A 16082-nucleotide genomic window follows, 5' to 3' on the forward strand; every position below is an offset into this window, starting at 1 on the left:
AGTCTCGAAAAGTTGCTTGAAAATTACGGAAATGCTGAAATTCAATTGTGCATTTTAATTCATACATAATCAGCAGCTTCATCTTCACAGTCACATATTTAAAATGTGTAAGGAAAACATCCTGTTGTCTTTTTCCTGTCTAATAACAGACGAACAGAGTTACAATGACTGACATCTGCAATGAAATGAGAGAGGGTTAAGTTTAGTGTCACTCGTAAACTGGGGTCATGAGGCTGACCACCTCCAGTTTAAATTTAAACTTTTAAATGTAACTTGCCATTTAAAGTACCCTATTATGAAGTAAGGATGGAGGCTATGTGAGTCCGCACATTTTTGCTACAGATAACCTGAAAGTACTTACATTTGATTCCCAAGACTGTATGAAGCCTGAAGATAACGCTGTCTTGAAAACTCTACGATTTGGCACCATCTTCTGGTCAAACACTCAATCTACAAAATCTTTGCTTTAAGTCTTACACCCTCAAACCAAGCCTCATCTGTATCTTTATGTTCATAAAGCATGAGCATGTCAACATTGTTTTAGTGAGAAAGTTAGCAGTAGTATTTCAATCAAAGCACCATGACCAGATGTTAGCATGGGTGTGGACTAGTGTTGTTTACCTCAACTACATCAGAGTACCAAGCATGGGTTTAAGGCTCTTTAGGGACAGCAGATCACAGGAAAGAGGTCTTTGTTTATTTACTAAGGTGTGATGACGTCTGTTTGTTTACCTGTGTTTTTTTTATTTTATTATTTTGCTTGTAATTACATTTTGATCGTTATTAAGATTTTCATTGTTTTTCACCTTTGGATGCTGCAGAAGAAGCAACATTGCATCGGCTCAGCCCACTTTTGAAAATAGCAGATTTGAACAAGCTGGTAGAGCAAGACAATTAAGTTAGAAATAGTAAAAGAATAATTTATTTACCATCAGTGAACCCTTATTGCTAGCTTAATGACAAAATGAACCTTTTTTGTACAATGCCACACCAGCAGAACTGGTTATTTACAATCTATTTTAAACATATGAAATACATCTGAAACTGTTAAATTGACCTACACAAAATTAGAAATTCACATAATTTATAACCTGCTAATTAAAAAAAACAACCTGTACGGATTTTATTGAATTAAACAGAATGGATCCATGTTATCACAAATTTTTCCCAAATCACACTGATCAATCACTACAATTTGACAACAATGGAAAAAAATAAAGTGAAAAGGCAACAGTCTTTACAAAGTCTTCTGTCTGATCCAACTCTAAGTGCTATATGGTCAAGCTGTGGATATCCTCTTTAAATATTAATTCTAAGATCACAATAATAAAGAAAAGCCCTACCCTATGTTATGCGGTCAGCACATTTTAGCATCCAATTTAGAAAAAAACAACATCAGAAATAAAAATGTACAGGTGTATTAGAATAAGACAGAAGTTGTTTCCTGGACAAAACAAATTGTTCTTCCAGCCACTGGAGAGTTAACTCTTCTTCCACATAGTCTGGATCATCGATGTTCACAAAATGAAAAACTATACTTCAGAAAAGAATTCATATTCTTTTGTACAGAAACAAGTTGGAAACAGGAAACAGGAATGAGTCGAGTCAATCTGGCCCACAAAGTTGATATTATTGACGGACTAAATAGAGAAACCTTTTATTTCATCACTAGGCGTATTTCATTTATACAGATGAACCACATGCATGGATGTATCCAGTGCTGAAAGATACAAGAGTCACCTGGTTATTACCATTTTAGATAAGTATCCCTACTTCCCTATGCTTTTTTCATGACTTCTAAGATGTTAATATTTTTTGCAAATGAAGATTTATCACTGATAAAAATTATTACACTAGCTGAGTTACATGTGTTAAGGTGCCGTCTTACTTAACTTTCATAATGCCACTTTTTGCTCCATCTCCCTCTCACATGGATTGAGATGTTATGTCTAGGTTGTTTCAGCATTCAAAGTCAAATCTCAAGACTTTTGATTTATTAAGCATTGTCATTGTACACAGAGCTGCACAACAGCAGCAGCATTACAGGCTGAAACATTTACAAATCTCAAAATGTTTCCATCGTTCGTAAATCTTTTACCAAGAACCATTATTTCATTATTTCCTGGTACACTGCTTGATTTCAAGTTATCAAATTAATATCTATCTACTTTTAGAGGAGCGTTGGATAGGAGCTGTCTGCCTCCCTTAAATCCTTCATCTGTTTAGATGGTGAAGTTAAAAAATTTAAGAAACAAGCCTTAAACACTACTAGCATAAATGTGTAGTCAGGCTGACAGTTGTTGCTTATTGAAGTCCAATAACGGTAAAACATGAGACATGTGCTCACTGATAAAGGAATAGGAAAAGTCAAAAAGAATCAAAGCTTCTTAACAGCCAATTCCAATTTGACTAGCAAAGCTCTGAGCTGAGTATAGCTCAAAACACTTTGATAAACAGAGTGACTACTTGATGCTGACACTATGGAGAATTACAAAAGAACATTAATGACGTAAAAAACCACAAGAGAGGAAAATGGTTGTGGGGATGGGGCACCTAAAAGGCACAGGTACCAGAGCACAGGTGTAGCTCAGTAGGTCTCTGGTATTACAAAGTCAAACTCTGTGGCTCCCTGAGGAGGAGAGTTCATAGTTGACCGTGGACCAGGGTTAGCATCAGGCTCGACAAAGATGTCGTCCCAGTTCAACATCCTTGTCTGTGTGGAGGACTGCATGTCTCCGCTGACGCTGGTTATGTGATGCACGCTGCCATCCTCTGATATGACAGGAACCCCCTCCCCACCAGTCGTCCAAGAGTACGACTTCATCTGCACTGTTTTACACGGCAGCAATCGGTATAAGTTGTTGTCCTTGTCGTCTTTCTCCTTCCTCCCGCTGGGATCCTGGTTGTGGGCCGCCTTGCAGTGGGTGGAGAGTACCTGGTAGTTTAGGAACATTTGATTGCACAACAAGCACTGGTACCGCCGCTCTCCTGTGTGGTGGATTTCATGTTTAGTTCTGTACTCGGCCAGAGCAAAGACCTTGTCGCAGTAGCGACACGGGTACTTCTTTTCCCACGAGTGGGTGTTGAAATGACGACGGAGACTCGTCAGACACACGTAGGGGCGTTTGCAGACAATACACACGTAGAAGGTCTTCCCATCCATGATCAGCTCGTAGTGATCCTCTAGCTCTAGTTTGTTCTTCTTCCTGTTTGGGCTGGTGTTCAGTGACGCTTCTGTTTTATCACACAGTTTTAAAGGCGTTGCCATTAACCTCTTCCCTTTATTGGCTTTAGAGCCTCCTTCCCCTGGATCCTCCTTCACTGGGACAATGTCATACGTATCTTCTCCAATATTAGCATACACTTTACAGCCTGATGAGATTGAATCAATCTCCGTGGCTGTATTGAGTGTCACTGTTTTCTTTGCTGCTATACCTGATTTGACAATGTTTGTTTGGTTTGCGGGGCCAGCCACATCTAGGAGCCTTATTTTGAAATCACCTTGCTGGGTTGAAGTAGCAACATGCTTCTTTTGGACTCCCGTTATGTCACTACTTTCAGATGACTGAGAGGCACTCAAGGGCTCGGGGGTGAAACTGCTCGACCTTACAGGTGTTGCAGGAGCACTTTCTGAGAGAACTCTTGCGGGGGAAGAGGAGTTGTTGGAGCTGCTGTCTGGACTGCGCAGAGGGCTGCTGTTTGGCAAACTCTGGGTTGTACAACTGACGCTACGAGGCTTTGCAGAATACGTTTTCAAGGTTGCTCTGGCTTTCTCTTTCTGTTTTTCACTTGAATTATTTGATTCTTCACTTTTCTTTGACGCAACATCTTCTGATTCACCTGAATCCAGATCTATCACGTCACCAGAGGGAGTTTTTTGATTTGATGCTCTTGTTTGAGCATCTGTTTTTGAGACAAACATAACATCGCTGTCCGAGTCGTCGTCATTCCCTGCAGGTTTGCTTGTCTGATTGAATTCCTCCGCAGATATTGAGAAAGACTCCGTGATCATCGGCATCATCTCTGCGGATGTGCCACTTTTGTTTTCCACCTCTTTAGACAAACCAGGTAGACCTTTGACTTGTGATAAAGGGGATGCCAAGTTTGCAATGAACTTGACACCGAGTATTTGTCCAGCATTAATGAGCTCCTCAAGCATGTCAGAGCGGACACGGAAAATCTTGGAGCTGTAAATGTAGTTGAGAATCTCTTCGAAGATTTCTGCTCTGATGAAGTTCAACTCAATCACTTGTCCAGCCACACTGAAGAGCTGGTGGAAATATGTACTTGAAGCAGACAGGATTGTTTTGTGAGCTCTGAATTTCTTGTCCTGTATAATAATGGTGACGTCACAAAACAACCCATGATTCCGCTGCTCGTTCATGGACTTCAGAACAGCTGCTGAATACTGTGTATCGGTCGCAGATATCAGCTTTAGACTTGGCATATCTGTAGAGAGAAAAATGAAGGAAAAAAATGAATAAATCAGAATCATGCTTCTGAATGCACAAGAAGATTCTGTTGATTGCAGTTTATTGACAGCAGGATAATATAAGTTCCTTCAACAATAAATTACATTTAGAGTTAAGCTTGGATCCATTTACATTTCCTGATTATCCTGTTTTAATCTAACAAACATCATAGACACTCTTGTACTTGATCTAGAAATTTAGCTCAAGGGGTTTCTAAAAAAAGTTCCAATTATGTTTATTATGTTTGCCATTCTACATGTGTGACCGTCGGTTTTTAGTCCTTTAGCTTCTTAAAACAATAACAGTCAAATACTGCCTGCAGTCCTACAAGCACGATAATTATAATGGTGTAAAGTGTCTTAGGGATGTTGAGTCATAGTCCATTAGGCTGGTGTTACAGATTTTGTTGGATTGTCGATAATAATTTAGAGGGGTGAATTAGGGCTGGGAAATATATCAAGTTTTTAAGATGTATCGATATATTCTGAAACAAGATATAGGGTAAGACAATATCGTTAATATCAATATAGTTTATGTTGCATTAAAATAACGTTACAGAGGTGTCAGGTCACCTTTTTCTCATCTCACTGACTGCCTGTCCCTCTTAACCCTGCTCCTCCTCTCTCTCTCTCTCTCTTTTATTGTATTTAAGCAACATTTGCATTTTATAATATTACTTTTTAAATTCACAAACAGGTAGTTTATTTTTCCATGTGTGTTCACTGTTAATAAAATACATATCGATATATATATCGAGTATCGCCATTCAGCTAAACAATATCGAGATATGAGTTTTGGTCCATATCGCCCAGCCCTAGGGTGAATCATGTTAACCATGTTTTTTTTTTTTAGGTTAATTTCAATATTTTAAAGTTAAAAAAAAAAGTGCCAGTCTTAGATTGCAGACAAACTATGTGACATTACCACTTTAAATCCCAATATGTATATGGCTTTTTTTTATTCCTACATTATTAGAAAATTCATTTCAATTCAATAAAATACACATGCAAGCTTAACGTCCTAATGGGTATTCTTCTTCCCTCATTACATTTAGTAATCAAATAGGATAACATAACAGGCTTAAACCCGTTTATCATGCAGATTAAAACCTGCAGAGAGCTTCTTTATCAGGACTGATGTTGACTACACCTGCTGAAGCTGACATTATCTAATAAACAGACTATTGTTCAGGTATTATCAGAGTGGTTGTGTCTACATAGGAAACACGACTAATTATAGAAATGTTAAAATCCTTTCCAATAGCCTTATAAAGAATATTAGGCACATTATGCATGTTGAGTAAGGCAACAATAACATTAACTTAGCTACCAGTTCAACATTAGCTTTCCAAAGTTACTAATGTTTAGGTCTCGCATGGCATCGAGCTACTTCTACTACACTTTGACTACATGATCAGATACTTTAACGTATAAACTCGAATTGATGTCCATGTTTGTAAACTAATTATGTCTTTTTATGTCAATTAGCTAGCACAGACATTAGCTGTCTTTCCTTCTCCTTCCGTGTTAATGGAAAAAGCTCGGCCTACTCTGCAGCATGTTAGCTTCACATAAGACTCCCCCCTTAAAGTACACTACACACTACACCGCCAAACACTGCTACTTCAACTATTACATACTCAGCTCTTTCTATTTACCTGCAGCCCAGATGTTTTCTGCCAAGACTAAGTGGGACAGTCACAGCCGACTGCCGAAGTTGTGCTAACAGGGTCCAGACAAAGGCTAACAACAGACTGAGTCTCTGAGCGCTAACAGAGACTCGTTTGTTGAACAGCCACAAGGAGCCGCTATCATTCATTCAAAACTAACAATTACACTATCAAAACTGCATGTCTTCAAAGTCAATTAATTTTTTTTTTTAATAAATTCGGACTTATAACTGCGTTAAAGTAATGCCCGGGCGTTATTTCAGCTGAAAGTTTAAACTTTTTTCCACCCTGGGTTTGGCATTAAGATAACTTCCGGTTCAGTGGATTCGCTTATAAAATAAAAGCACCGAGACTTTGATGACAGAATAGGATAATACTTTATTGGTCCCCAGCTCAACAATACACATTAAACAGAATAGATAAGATAAATAAAAATAAAAATAAAAATAAAAATAAAAATAAAAATAAAAATAAAAATAAAAATAAAAATAAAAATAAAAATAAAAATAAAAATAAAAATAAAAACAACAGGGGGTATATACAAGTACTACTATTTGCAGAGAATGACAAGATAAAGTGACAAGTAATTAAAGTGACTTGGTATGATAAGTAATGTAAACAGCAGAGAAGAGAGGCAGTGTTGTACCACAGTAATGCAGAGTGCAGTTATATAATATAATGTAGTATAATATAATATAATATAGTGCAATATGAACAATATAGTGTAATATAATGAAATGTTATATAATATAGACTAGTATAATAATATAATAAAATATATTCATTTATTAATTATTAATTATATATATATATATAATTAAAGTTTTCGGTTAAAATGTAGTTTTCAGTTCTGCTGGTCCAAATGGATTAATTATAAAGATGGCAATGTGCAACTTTGAATTATTATTCATTATTATTTGAATTGCCCCCCGGGGACAAATAACGTTTTTTGAGTTGAATTGAATTATGCCTTTAGATAAAATAATCCTTTATTTATCCCACAACGGGGAAATTTACAGTGTTACAGCAGCAAAGAGCAAAGATTGCAAACAAAAAAGTGAACACAGTACAATTTAAATATAAAAAGAAAAATTAAGAATGTACAAAAAGATAGATTAAAAATAGCTCAGCTCAGCTTTCCCCTCCTTGTATTTAATACAAGGTCCGTCGAGTCTACTACATATATTAACGGATCAATAAATACATATTTTCTTTGAAAATGCACCTTATTTCGTAAGATTATGATTATAATTATACTTTTTAATAATGTATAAATTAGCAAATACTGCTTGCACGTGGTCAAAACTACTGTATGAAAACAACAATAATATACTTTACAGTATTACATTAAATATACATTAACTGTGATTAAAAAAACAAGTTGGGATGTGTGAAATATTTCCGTTTTTAGTTGGATAATTACGAAAATAATTATCGCGGAACCATGTGCTCCAGAGGAACGGCTTCATTTCGGTGACGGACGCTTCAGACTTCCTGTTGTTGATTGCGCCCTGATAACAAACGGAAGCGTGTGTTGTTTCTCTTTTAATTAGTCTCCGATAGTAAATTATTAATCTTAATTTAGTCTTTTCGTGTCGCACTGACTCTCAGGTGAGTCAGCAGTGATGCCTCTCTCGGATCGATCGAGCTCCGACGGCAGCGGGGAGCCTCGGAGTCCACGGGCCCGGAGACCCCGGACTCGATCCCGCAGCCGCAACCGCAACGACAGCCGGGAAAGGAGTCTGTCGCCGTACAGCTTCGGGCCCAAACTCCCGAAGCCACGCAACAGGGAGAGGGAACGAGAAGAACGGGAGCACCGGTTCCGAGAGGCGAAAACCCTCAGACGGATCCGCATTGGATCACCACGACGAAGCAGATCCAGGTCCAGGTCCAGGGAGCGCCACAACAACACGAGCAATAACAGCCACAGTCACGGCCACTGGTCCGATCAGCGGGACGGACCTGGAAACCACGGCAGCTTCAAAGATGATTACTACTACGAGCAGCAGAGGGATGATGCGCAGAGACAGAGACAAGAGGCTTTCATTGCAAGGTGAGTTTAAACATGTAGGAAGATGTCAAGGTGCCATTACCTGCTTAGAAAAGCTCAGGGACTTTAACTCAAAGTCAACTTTATTGTCAATTTCAAAATATGCCAGACATACAGTGGAATCGAAATTGTGTTTGTCTCCGTCCCACGGTGCAATACAACCAAAATAAGGTCAAATAAGATTAAATAAAATGAGGTAAAATAAGATAAAATGAGGTAAAATAGCTCAAATAAAATGACGATAATAAAATGAGGTAAAATAGCTCAAATAAAATGAGGATAATAAAATGAGGTAAAATGGATAAAATAAAATGAGGTAAAATAGATAAAATAAAATGAGGTAAAATAAGATAAATAATATTTACAGTAATAAATTCTAAATTGTGCAAAAGGTACAAAATGGTAAATAAAATAAAATAAAATTTAAAGAAAAAGTAAACTTGTGCAATGTGCAATAAACAAACTACATAAAATGTCTCTACAGCTGTTCTGAATATTGTTATTTATTGCTTACCGCCAAAAATACTCTTCAAACACTGTTTATGTGTTGCTTGAAATAAATCTATGAATTGGAACAAATAATGTCATGTTTGCAGAGCCAATGAATGGAAACCAACATCAAGAGCCTGTTGTTGCTTATTTCTGTTTACGATTATATGTAGGACGTGGAACTGTCACCAAAGAGGTGAAAAGTGTTGTATTGAATATTGGCATAGCTGTTATAATCTCCAGCACTCTGCCTGCAGATGAACTACTTAAAGTGTGAAATTCATAATGGTTTTTACTGTTTGAATAGTCTGTCATCAGACTGTATTTCAGGCTGAAAAGGACAAGGCAATATGTTTGAAATCCAACAGTAGGATTATTCATGCTTTAAATGAAGAAATGATCTGATATTAATTCTGACTGCTATTAAGGTTTTCCCAAATAAAAAGTTTTGTATTATTCTTGTGCTGACTGCTGCATGTATGTGGGGAACGGTCTGTGCCACAGGCCCGTCCATACCTGGTTCTTGGCTTTATTTTTATTTTTTAATTGCGTTTGTGTTTCTGTAACAGGCGTCTGCAAGAGAGGGAGAGGATTGGTGAGCTGGGCTGTCCTGAAGTTTGGGGATATTCTCCAAGAGTGAAGGAGCCAGAGTAAGTCGTGGTTTCTGATTGATACGTGGGCTGCCTTCACCTTCTTTTTATTTTTATGTAAAACCATACATGTTTGCATCCAGTACTGCTTTTTAATTTGTTCTTTTGTCTCCGCTAGCTCTGATGAATTCACACCAGTTGAAGAGGACGAGAAAAACAGCAGCTCAGAGTCAAGCTCAGAAGGTAAAGCCTGCATATTAATTGAGCAGCACAGTTATGTTGGGTTAAGTTTGAATTTACAAGGACATCATGTTTCATTCAGAAGAGAAGAAGAAGAAAAAGAAGAAGAAGAAATCCAAGAAGAAAAAGAGCAAAAAGCACTCTGAGGACAGCGATCTGGAATCAGAGTCAGACGGTAAAAGGCAGTCACAATTAATTTAGGAGAAGTCTTTTTAATGAATTATATCTCATCTATCATGTTTTTTTTTTTATTTCAGAAGAAGAAGTGAAGAAGAAGAAAAAGAAAAAGAAGAGCAAAAAGTAAGTTCCTAAAGAAACCCGTAGGCCAGCTTCTTTCGCACACAAAGGGACACTACGATGAACGAAACCGTCCTGTGTTTCTGAACAGATCAAAGAAATCCAAGAAAAAGAAGGCGAAGAAGAGCCGAAAGGAGTCCAGCAACTCCAGCAGTGAGGAGTCAGAGGAGGAGGAGGAGGAGGAGGAGGATCCTAACGGGGTGATGTGGGTGGAGAAAACCTGCATGGACGAACATGTGGTCGGCCCTGAAGCGCCGCTGACCCACATGTCCCAGGACGACAGACCTTTGGAGTGAGTCTAGTGTTCTCTTCTATACCAGCACATTTAATTACAATATGAATCCAATTCACACAACAGGGATTAGAAAACTGAAATAACAGCAGTTGGTTTGATTTCTACACCACCTTGTCTGGACTTTGATGGTGCACTAAGCCTCCACTTTACTAACCGAGGGAATCCACCGACTTTACCTTGTTTGCTGGTCAGAGTTTCTCTTATCTTGTCAATATGTAAGCAATCAAAAGTCACCACATTCCCTCTGGTCATTCAGGTCTATTTCAGGTCTTTTCCTCAGGCAGCACCATGACATGTCATCTTATTAAACAGATCCATCACCCTGTCAAATTAATACGACTTAACGCCTCTGAAACCCAAGACAACCACATCAGCCTCATCTGTACTTTCTGTTTATAGATTATTATCAATGTTTAGCTGAGTTGCTTAACTGAGACTGTGAACACAGTAAATGGATTCCTGCCTGACATCTGAATGTTAGCCAGCCACATGTTAGCATTGTAACTGTGTGAATATTGTCATTTACCTCAATACATCAATGTTCATGCTCATGCACACGCTATTCAAGCTCAAGCCGCCCAACTCGTGTCAATTCAGAATTTTTGAAATTTGACTATGTGTAGTTTTCCTTTGGTTTTTATATTGTTGTTATTTGAGTATTGATGGATTTTTAAAAGTTTTTTTCGACAAAGAAAGATATTTGAAATTGTCTGAAAGATCTTTGTAAACTTTTCATAAGGTAGAGATGGGAAATAAGAATATGACTGACCGTGTGACGAACAGGTCTTTACATTTCCAAGAAGCAGGAAACGCACAGAATCTGAAATTCTGCCACATAAAAGCTTCTAATTATATTATTATTATTTATTATATTACTGCACACTGGACTCAAGTATTGTCTGTTTACACTGCAGACTGTGTTGTATGTGGGTCTGTAAGATACACCACTAGCATCTCACACATTCCTGCACAACTACACAGCTCTCCAAAATGTATATTTAGCATATTGTTTCTTATATTGGAGTTCCTTGACAGAAGGAGTCCTGCTGTAAAATAGCTTTTATCCTTTTTTATTCTACCCCTGTTTTCATTTTGTTTGCACCAAAACACAAAGAAAACAATCCTTGTATACGTAAACCTACCTTCTATAATGTCTTATATAACAGTACTTTGTTGCTCTTTGCTTATGTGTATTTGTCTCATCTTCCAGTTTTGGCCATGCGCTGTTGCCAGGTGAAGGTGCTGCGATGGCTGAGTATGTGAAAGCAGGCAAACGTATCCCCAGAAGAGGAGAAATCGGTCTCACCAGCGATGAGATTGCAAACTTTGAGAAATCTGGCTACGTGATGAGCGGTAGCAGGTACGCCACATGTAGAAGCAGGATGACAATTATTCATGAAAAACAATCTGCTTTTTGTTATTTCATGTATTGAGGTATTTCTGAAGACAGCACAAGAATCATATCAATATGTATTCATCACTTGAATTAAAGACAATATTTTGCTTGTTTTCTATCGTGTTGCTGCGTTACTGATGAATTTCACGAATGTGACCCTGCAGACATCGACGTATGGAGGCTGTGCGTCTGAGAAAGGAAAACCAGATCTACAGCGCAGACGAAAAGAGAGCTTTGGCTTCCTTCAACCAGGAGGAGAGGAGGAAGAGAGAGAGCAAGATCCTGTCCAGCTTCAGGGAGATGGTGTACCGCAAAACCAAAGGCAAGGAGGAGAAGTGAACATCTGCAGCTCTCACTCGGTTATTGGACATCTTTTACTTTTCGGTTTGGTTAATAAAGGTTTCTGTTTTAAGGAGGACAGCCTACTGAGTTACATTTAAATGTACAGCAATGAGGACTTGTATTGTGAATGAGTCTCATAAAGGTTCTCATTTGTATGATTTTCTTTATCCTTAGTTACTCACTGAAGGTAGTCTTTACTTTTATTTGTTCAACATTAATTTCTCTTGTACACTTTTGCAAATTGTTGATTGGAACTGTAAATAAACTTTCATTACTCATTTATCTTGTAGTTCCATTTGACTCCTAATCATCCTTGGAAACGGAGGTATCTTAAGACTTCCTGTTTTGGCCTCACACAAATCTAAGTCACTGAAGCTGATATTAGAGGTTTGTATAATCAAGTGTGTTTACTGTTGGAAATGAAAGTATTTCAACAGGGATGGATTTGTTCATGTTGTCATCATGGGCCTACAGAGCAGCTAAGCTTATTTCCTTGATCAATTAACTATGTGATACAGTTTGATTTAATGTCAGAAAATCCTGGAAGACGTCTATTAGATTTCCCGCAAGCCCCCAGTGACAACTACACATTTCTTTACAGACTCATAAACCCTAAAATGTTCAGTAATTTGTGGAAGACCCTCAATTTAATGATTTAGAAGTTATTTTTTCTCAGTTGACTGTATGTTAGATAACATCCATTATTGACACAGATGGTTTAGTCTCAGGAGATATTTAAAGTTCACTAACTACAACATTTGATTAGCACCCATCAACAACATGACAAACAGATGTAATGCATTCATTTGCACTCATATTGGTGCCGTTGTGCATTTAGGGTCTACTGTATGTGTGTGAGTAACTTGTTTCTCAATAACTGAGTGTGAGCCTGAATTTCCCCTCTGGGATTAATAAAGTATGTTTATAGTTAAAAAGTAACAATAATAATAATAATCTGGTCTCTCTTTTGAAATGCGCCAAGAAGAGTCACATGATTTCCAGTATGGAACAGTTTATTTGACGACAGGGATAACATCTGCAAAAACAAACAGTTGAATGTGAAATATAATCTTCTGATGTACAACTCAAGAACTTTTTGCCAGGGTCTTCAAACTGATCCTAATCAGTGGATGTTCTCCAGTCCCTGTTAAGAAAAAGAAAAGATGTTCAATATGATATAATAGGCTTTTTATAAATATATCAGGATCAGAAATACTTATGAAAATAGGAATGTAAATAAGATATAAAGCAATAAGTACAAGAATAACAATACAGCTTAGGACCAAACACATCTTAATAATAATGAGATTGTGCTCTACGAAAGTGTAGAGTGAGGATATATACTGTCTACCAGCCTTTTTAACCTCATTTCAACATGAGGTTTAACCAGCTTAACATTAGAAACACACATAAGATAATAACTTTCCCCAAACTTTGGGAGAGTGGGGAAGATGTTGGAAAAGAGGCACAGGTTAGATTTGAGATTATAGGCTCTTTACGTGGGGCGTGACCTAACTGCTCGGCAATCTGCGCCCCTTAGAGAAACTCTTGTTTTGTGTTAAAACTTTTCCTGCATGTTTTTAAGCGCAATTTCATCTAGGAGGATCAGTTACATGCAGTGACACTGACATGTCGATTTTAAAAACTGTATGCACGTGTGAATCAGCTGACATATTGCAACAAAATGACATTAAAGTGCTGAATTATGTTGAGTCAATTTCTCTTACTACATTAGAATTGTTAAATTCTTGTTCTTGTAGTGTAACCACTGATACTCGTACCGTCTCATTTTAATGTTATTATTGTTACGTACAATAATCTAACATAACATTAGACGTCTCCTTTGTAGCTCAACATTTTAAAACCGTACATAAAAAGATACACCACTGTCTCTTAATTCCTGTTTGAGCAGGTACATATTTTGTTCACCTGTATGTGTCACTTGTGCAGTTGAATCAGAAAGAATAACGCCATTTTCAGATGGAAGACCACCTCAATGTCTATTACTATAGCCTAGGGCTGGGCGATATGGACCAAAACTCATATCTCGATATTGTTTAGCTGAATGGTGATACTCGATATATATCGATATGCCTTTTATTAACAGTGAAAACACGTGGAAAAATGATCTAAAACGTAATATTATAAAATAAAAATGTTCCTTAAATACAATAAAAGAGAGAGAGAGAGAGGAGGAGCAGGGTTAAGAGGGACAGACAGTCAGTCATCATCAGTGAGATGAGAAAAAGGTGACCTGACACCTCTGTAATGTTATTTTAATGAAACATAAACTATATTGATATTAACGATATTGTCTTACCCTATATTTTGTTTGAAAATATATCGATATATCTTAATAACTCGATATATTTCCCAGCCCTACTATAGCCCAATAATTACAAACATGTTCAGCAGCTGACACTTAAATCTTAGATTATATAAGATAAAATATAGATAAATAGATAGATAAAAATATAAAATAGCTAGTTTATCTTCTACTGTGCAGACATACCCATTCCTAACTTTTGAGTAGAAATGCTTTGCTGTGGATGTAAAAAAATGCAGCCCGTTTGAAACTCACATTTAGCTTTTTTCCCCATTGAGGTCAATCTGTTTTGGCCTTTAACATGTTTACAGATAAAGACCCTTGCTTTGATCATTGTTGGTGGGAGACGGTACCAAACTCAAAATCACCACGTCAGACTTATTTAACTATTGACACATGAACACTAACCTTGGAGACAAAGTGTTGTCCTTTCCCTGACAGTCGCTTGTCTCTCTCCATCAGATACCACTGCCACGGATACCGAGCAATTCTCTTCTCCTACAGGGGAAATAGGACTCGTCAAATCAAGCCACAAAGGGTACAAAAACAGAGGTTTATTTCTTGGTTTGAGTCTTAATATCTGATGTGCAGTCGGAGCCTCCTCACCTTCCCTCCGTTGGTGAACTTGTGTATCTGAGCGGTGGCGACGCCAGGAATGATCAGACACGCCGTCATGATGGCGAAGCCGGGCAGAATTTCATACCACATGATTAAAGCCTTTATCTGCCAGGCGACAGAGAGCTACTTTGACAACACCAAGTTGCCCCAAAAGACCTGCCCTCCACAGTTTATTTTGCTAAGAGGCTAACAAAATGTCGACCCCTTCTGACGACCTACTGCGCTGGCGGAAGAAGTTCTTCTTCTCTTGTTTTCTGGAACGATTAAGTACATTACCGCCACCTTGTGGTTGGAGGGTGGATTGGTACGGATCTGCAGACACAGACTATAATATGTCTACACCTTATTATTTACATTCTGTTGGAGCTATTTAATTGTGGTTAGAATTAGTTTTTGTATGTAGTTTACTAATATTTGGGTGGTGTTGTTTATTTAATTATTCTACACGTTTTCTTTATTTAGAAAAGATTTTGGGTAACGTTTTCTTTCTTTTTGCTAGTTATTTGTTTAGTAAATTTAGTTTTGTATTAGTATTTTTGTTAGGTATTTGGGTAACACTGTGGGCACCAGAGGCAGGTAGAGGACCAGCATGCACCTGGGTGGGCCTATTGTTTTTTACCAGATCAAGAGAGGCAGCGGGAGCCACGATTTTCTTTGTTCTTTTGTTTGTTTCCCTCAAATAAACCAGCAAAATACCGCAGCTCTTGCATGGACATTGGATTTCTTTTGCCTGCGTACATTACAGCCCCATGGTGCATCAGTGGTCATTTGATTATTTTTGATATTAGTTTATTTAGATTTTTTTTGTTGTTTTTTGGACAAATAGCCACTACACATTCTATGGTCTACACTGTTGTTGCTAAGTCCTTTTTTTCCCCTAAAAAATAAAATAATCAGAGCTATAAAATATCCCCCACATGCTCTGGGTTCAACTCTAACTTGATTTGTGCTTTTTGTTTTTCACAATCAGTCTTGGTTGATGGCTTCACAGAGTCTGTGCAGTCAGATCAGGAGCCCTCGAATGTTTTGTCAAAAATGGCAGAATTAATCCCAAGCAATGTTCCCTTTTTTGTATTTAATGCGTGTATTATTAACCCCAGGAGGAACTACACTCAAGGCAATACATAGCCTATGTTGTAAAAAAAAAAATACAATATATAAATATCATACATTACATATCATTCGACTATTTTTGTGTGCTTTGTTTTCTAAACGTCACTTTTGTCATGAATATTGTATAGCCTTCGTAGGTTTTCTTCAGAGGGATTAAGTTGTATCATTGTCTGTATTGTTTTTTT

General features: G+C 37.5%; 3 protein-coding genes across 4 annotated transcripts; 1 reads left to right on the forward strand and 2 right to left on the reverse strand.

Annotated features, from left to right (window-relative positions):
* Positions 1-899: 899 nt before the first annotated feature.
* Positions 900-6442, reverse strand: zbtb33 (zinc finger and BTB domain containing 33). The gene is made up of 2 exons (XM_061048481.1): positions 6130-6442; positions 900-4449 (listed from the first exon to the last, which is right to left on the reverse strand). Exon 2 carries the CDS (start codon positions 4445-4447, stop codon positions 2588-2590), a length of 1860 nt encoding a protein of 619 aa, XP_060904464.1. The 5' UTR covers positions 4448-4449; positions 6130-6442; the 3' UTR covers positions 900-2587.
* Positions 6443-7619: 1177 nt separating this feature from the next.
* Positions 7620-12122, forward strand: nkap (NFKB activating protein). 2 transcript variants are annotated; one of them, XM_061048486.1, is made up of 8 exons: positions 7620-8194; positions 9250-9330; positions 9449-9513; positions 9593-9685; positions 9768-9810; positions 9899-10099; positions 11313-11462; positions 11663-12122. In XM_061048486.1, exons 1-8 carry the CDS (start codon positions 7767-7769, stop codon positions 11835-11837), a joined length of 1236 nt encoding a protein of 411 aa, XP_060904469.1. In that variant the 5' UTR covers positions 7620-7766; the 3' UTR covers positions 11838-12122. The 2 variants fall into 2 exon arrangements, with proteins under 2 accessions (XP_060904469.1, XP_060904470.1); XM_061048487.1 differs by having other exon boundaries at positions 9596-9685.
* A 713-nt stretch (positions 12123-12835) lies between these two features.
* Positions 12836-15011, reverse strand: ndufa1 (NADH:ubiquinone oxidoreductase subunit A1). Its single transcript, XM_061048488.1, has 3 exons — positions 14773-15011; positions 14575-14664; positions 12836-12984 (listed from the first exon to the last, which is right to left on the reverse strand). Exons 1-3 carry the CDS (start codon positions 14872-14874, stop codon positions 12964-12966), a joined length of 213 nt encoding a protein of 70 aa, XP_060904471.1. The 5' UTR covers positions 14875-15011; the 3' UTR covers positions 12836-12963.
* Between the last annotated feature and the right edge of the window lie 1071 nt (positions 15012-16082).

This window comes from Labrus mixtus, chromosome 10 (genome assembly GCF_963584025.1).
Source record: "Labrus mixtus chromosome 10, fLabMix1.1, whole genome shotgun sequence".
Taxonomy (NCBI): domain Eukaryota; kingdom Metazoa; phylum Chordata; class Actinopteri; order Labriformes; family Labridae; genus Labrus; species Labrus mixtus.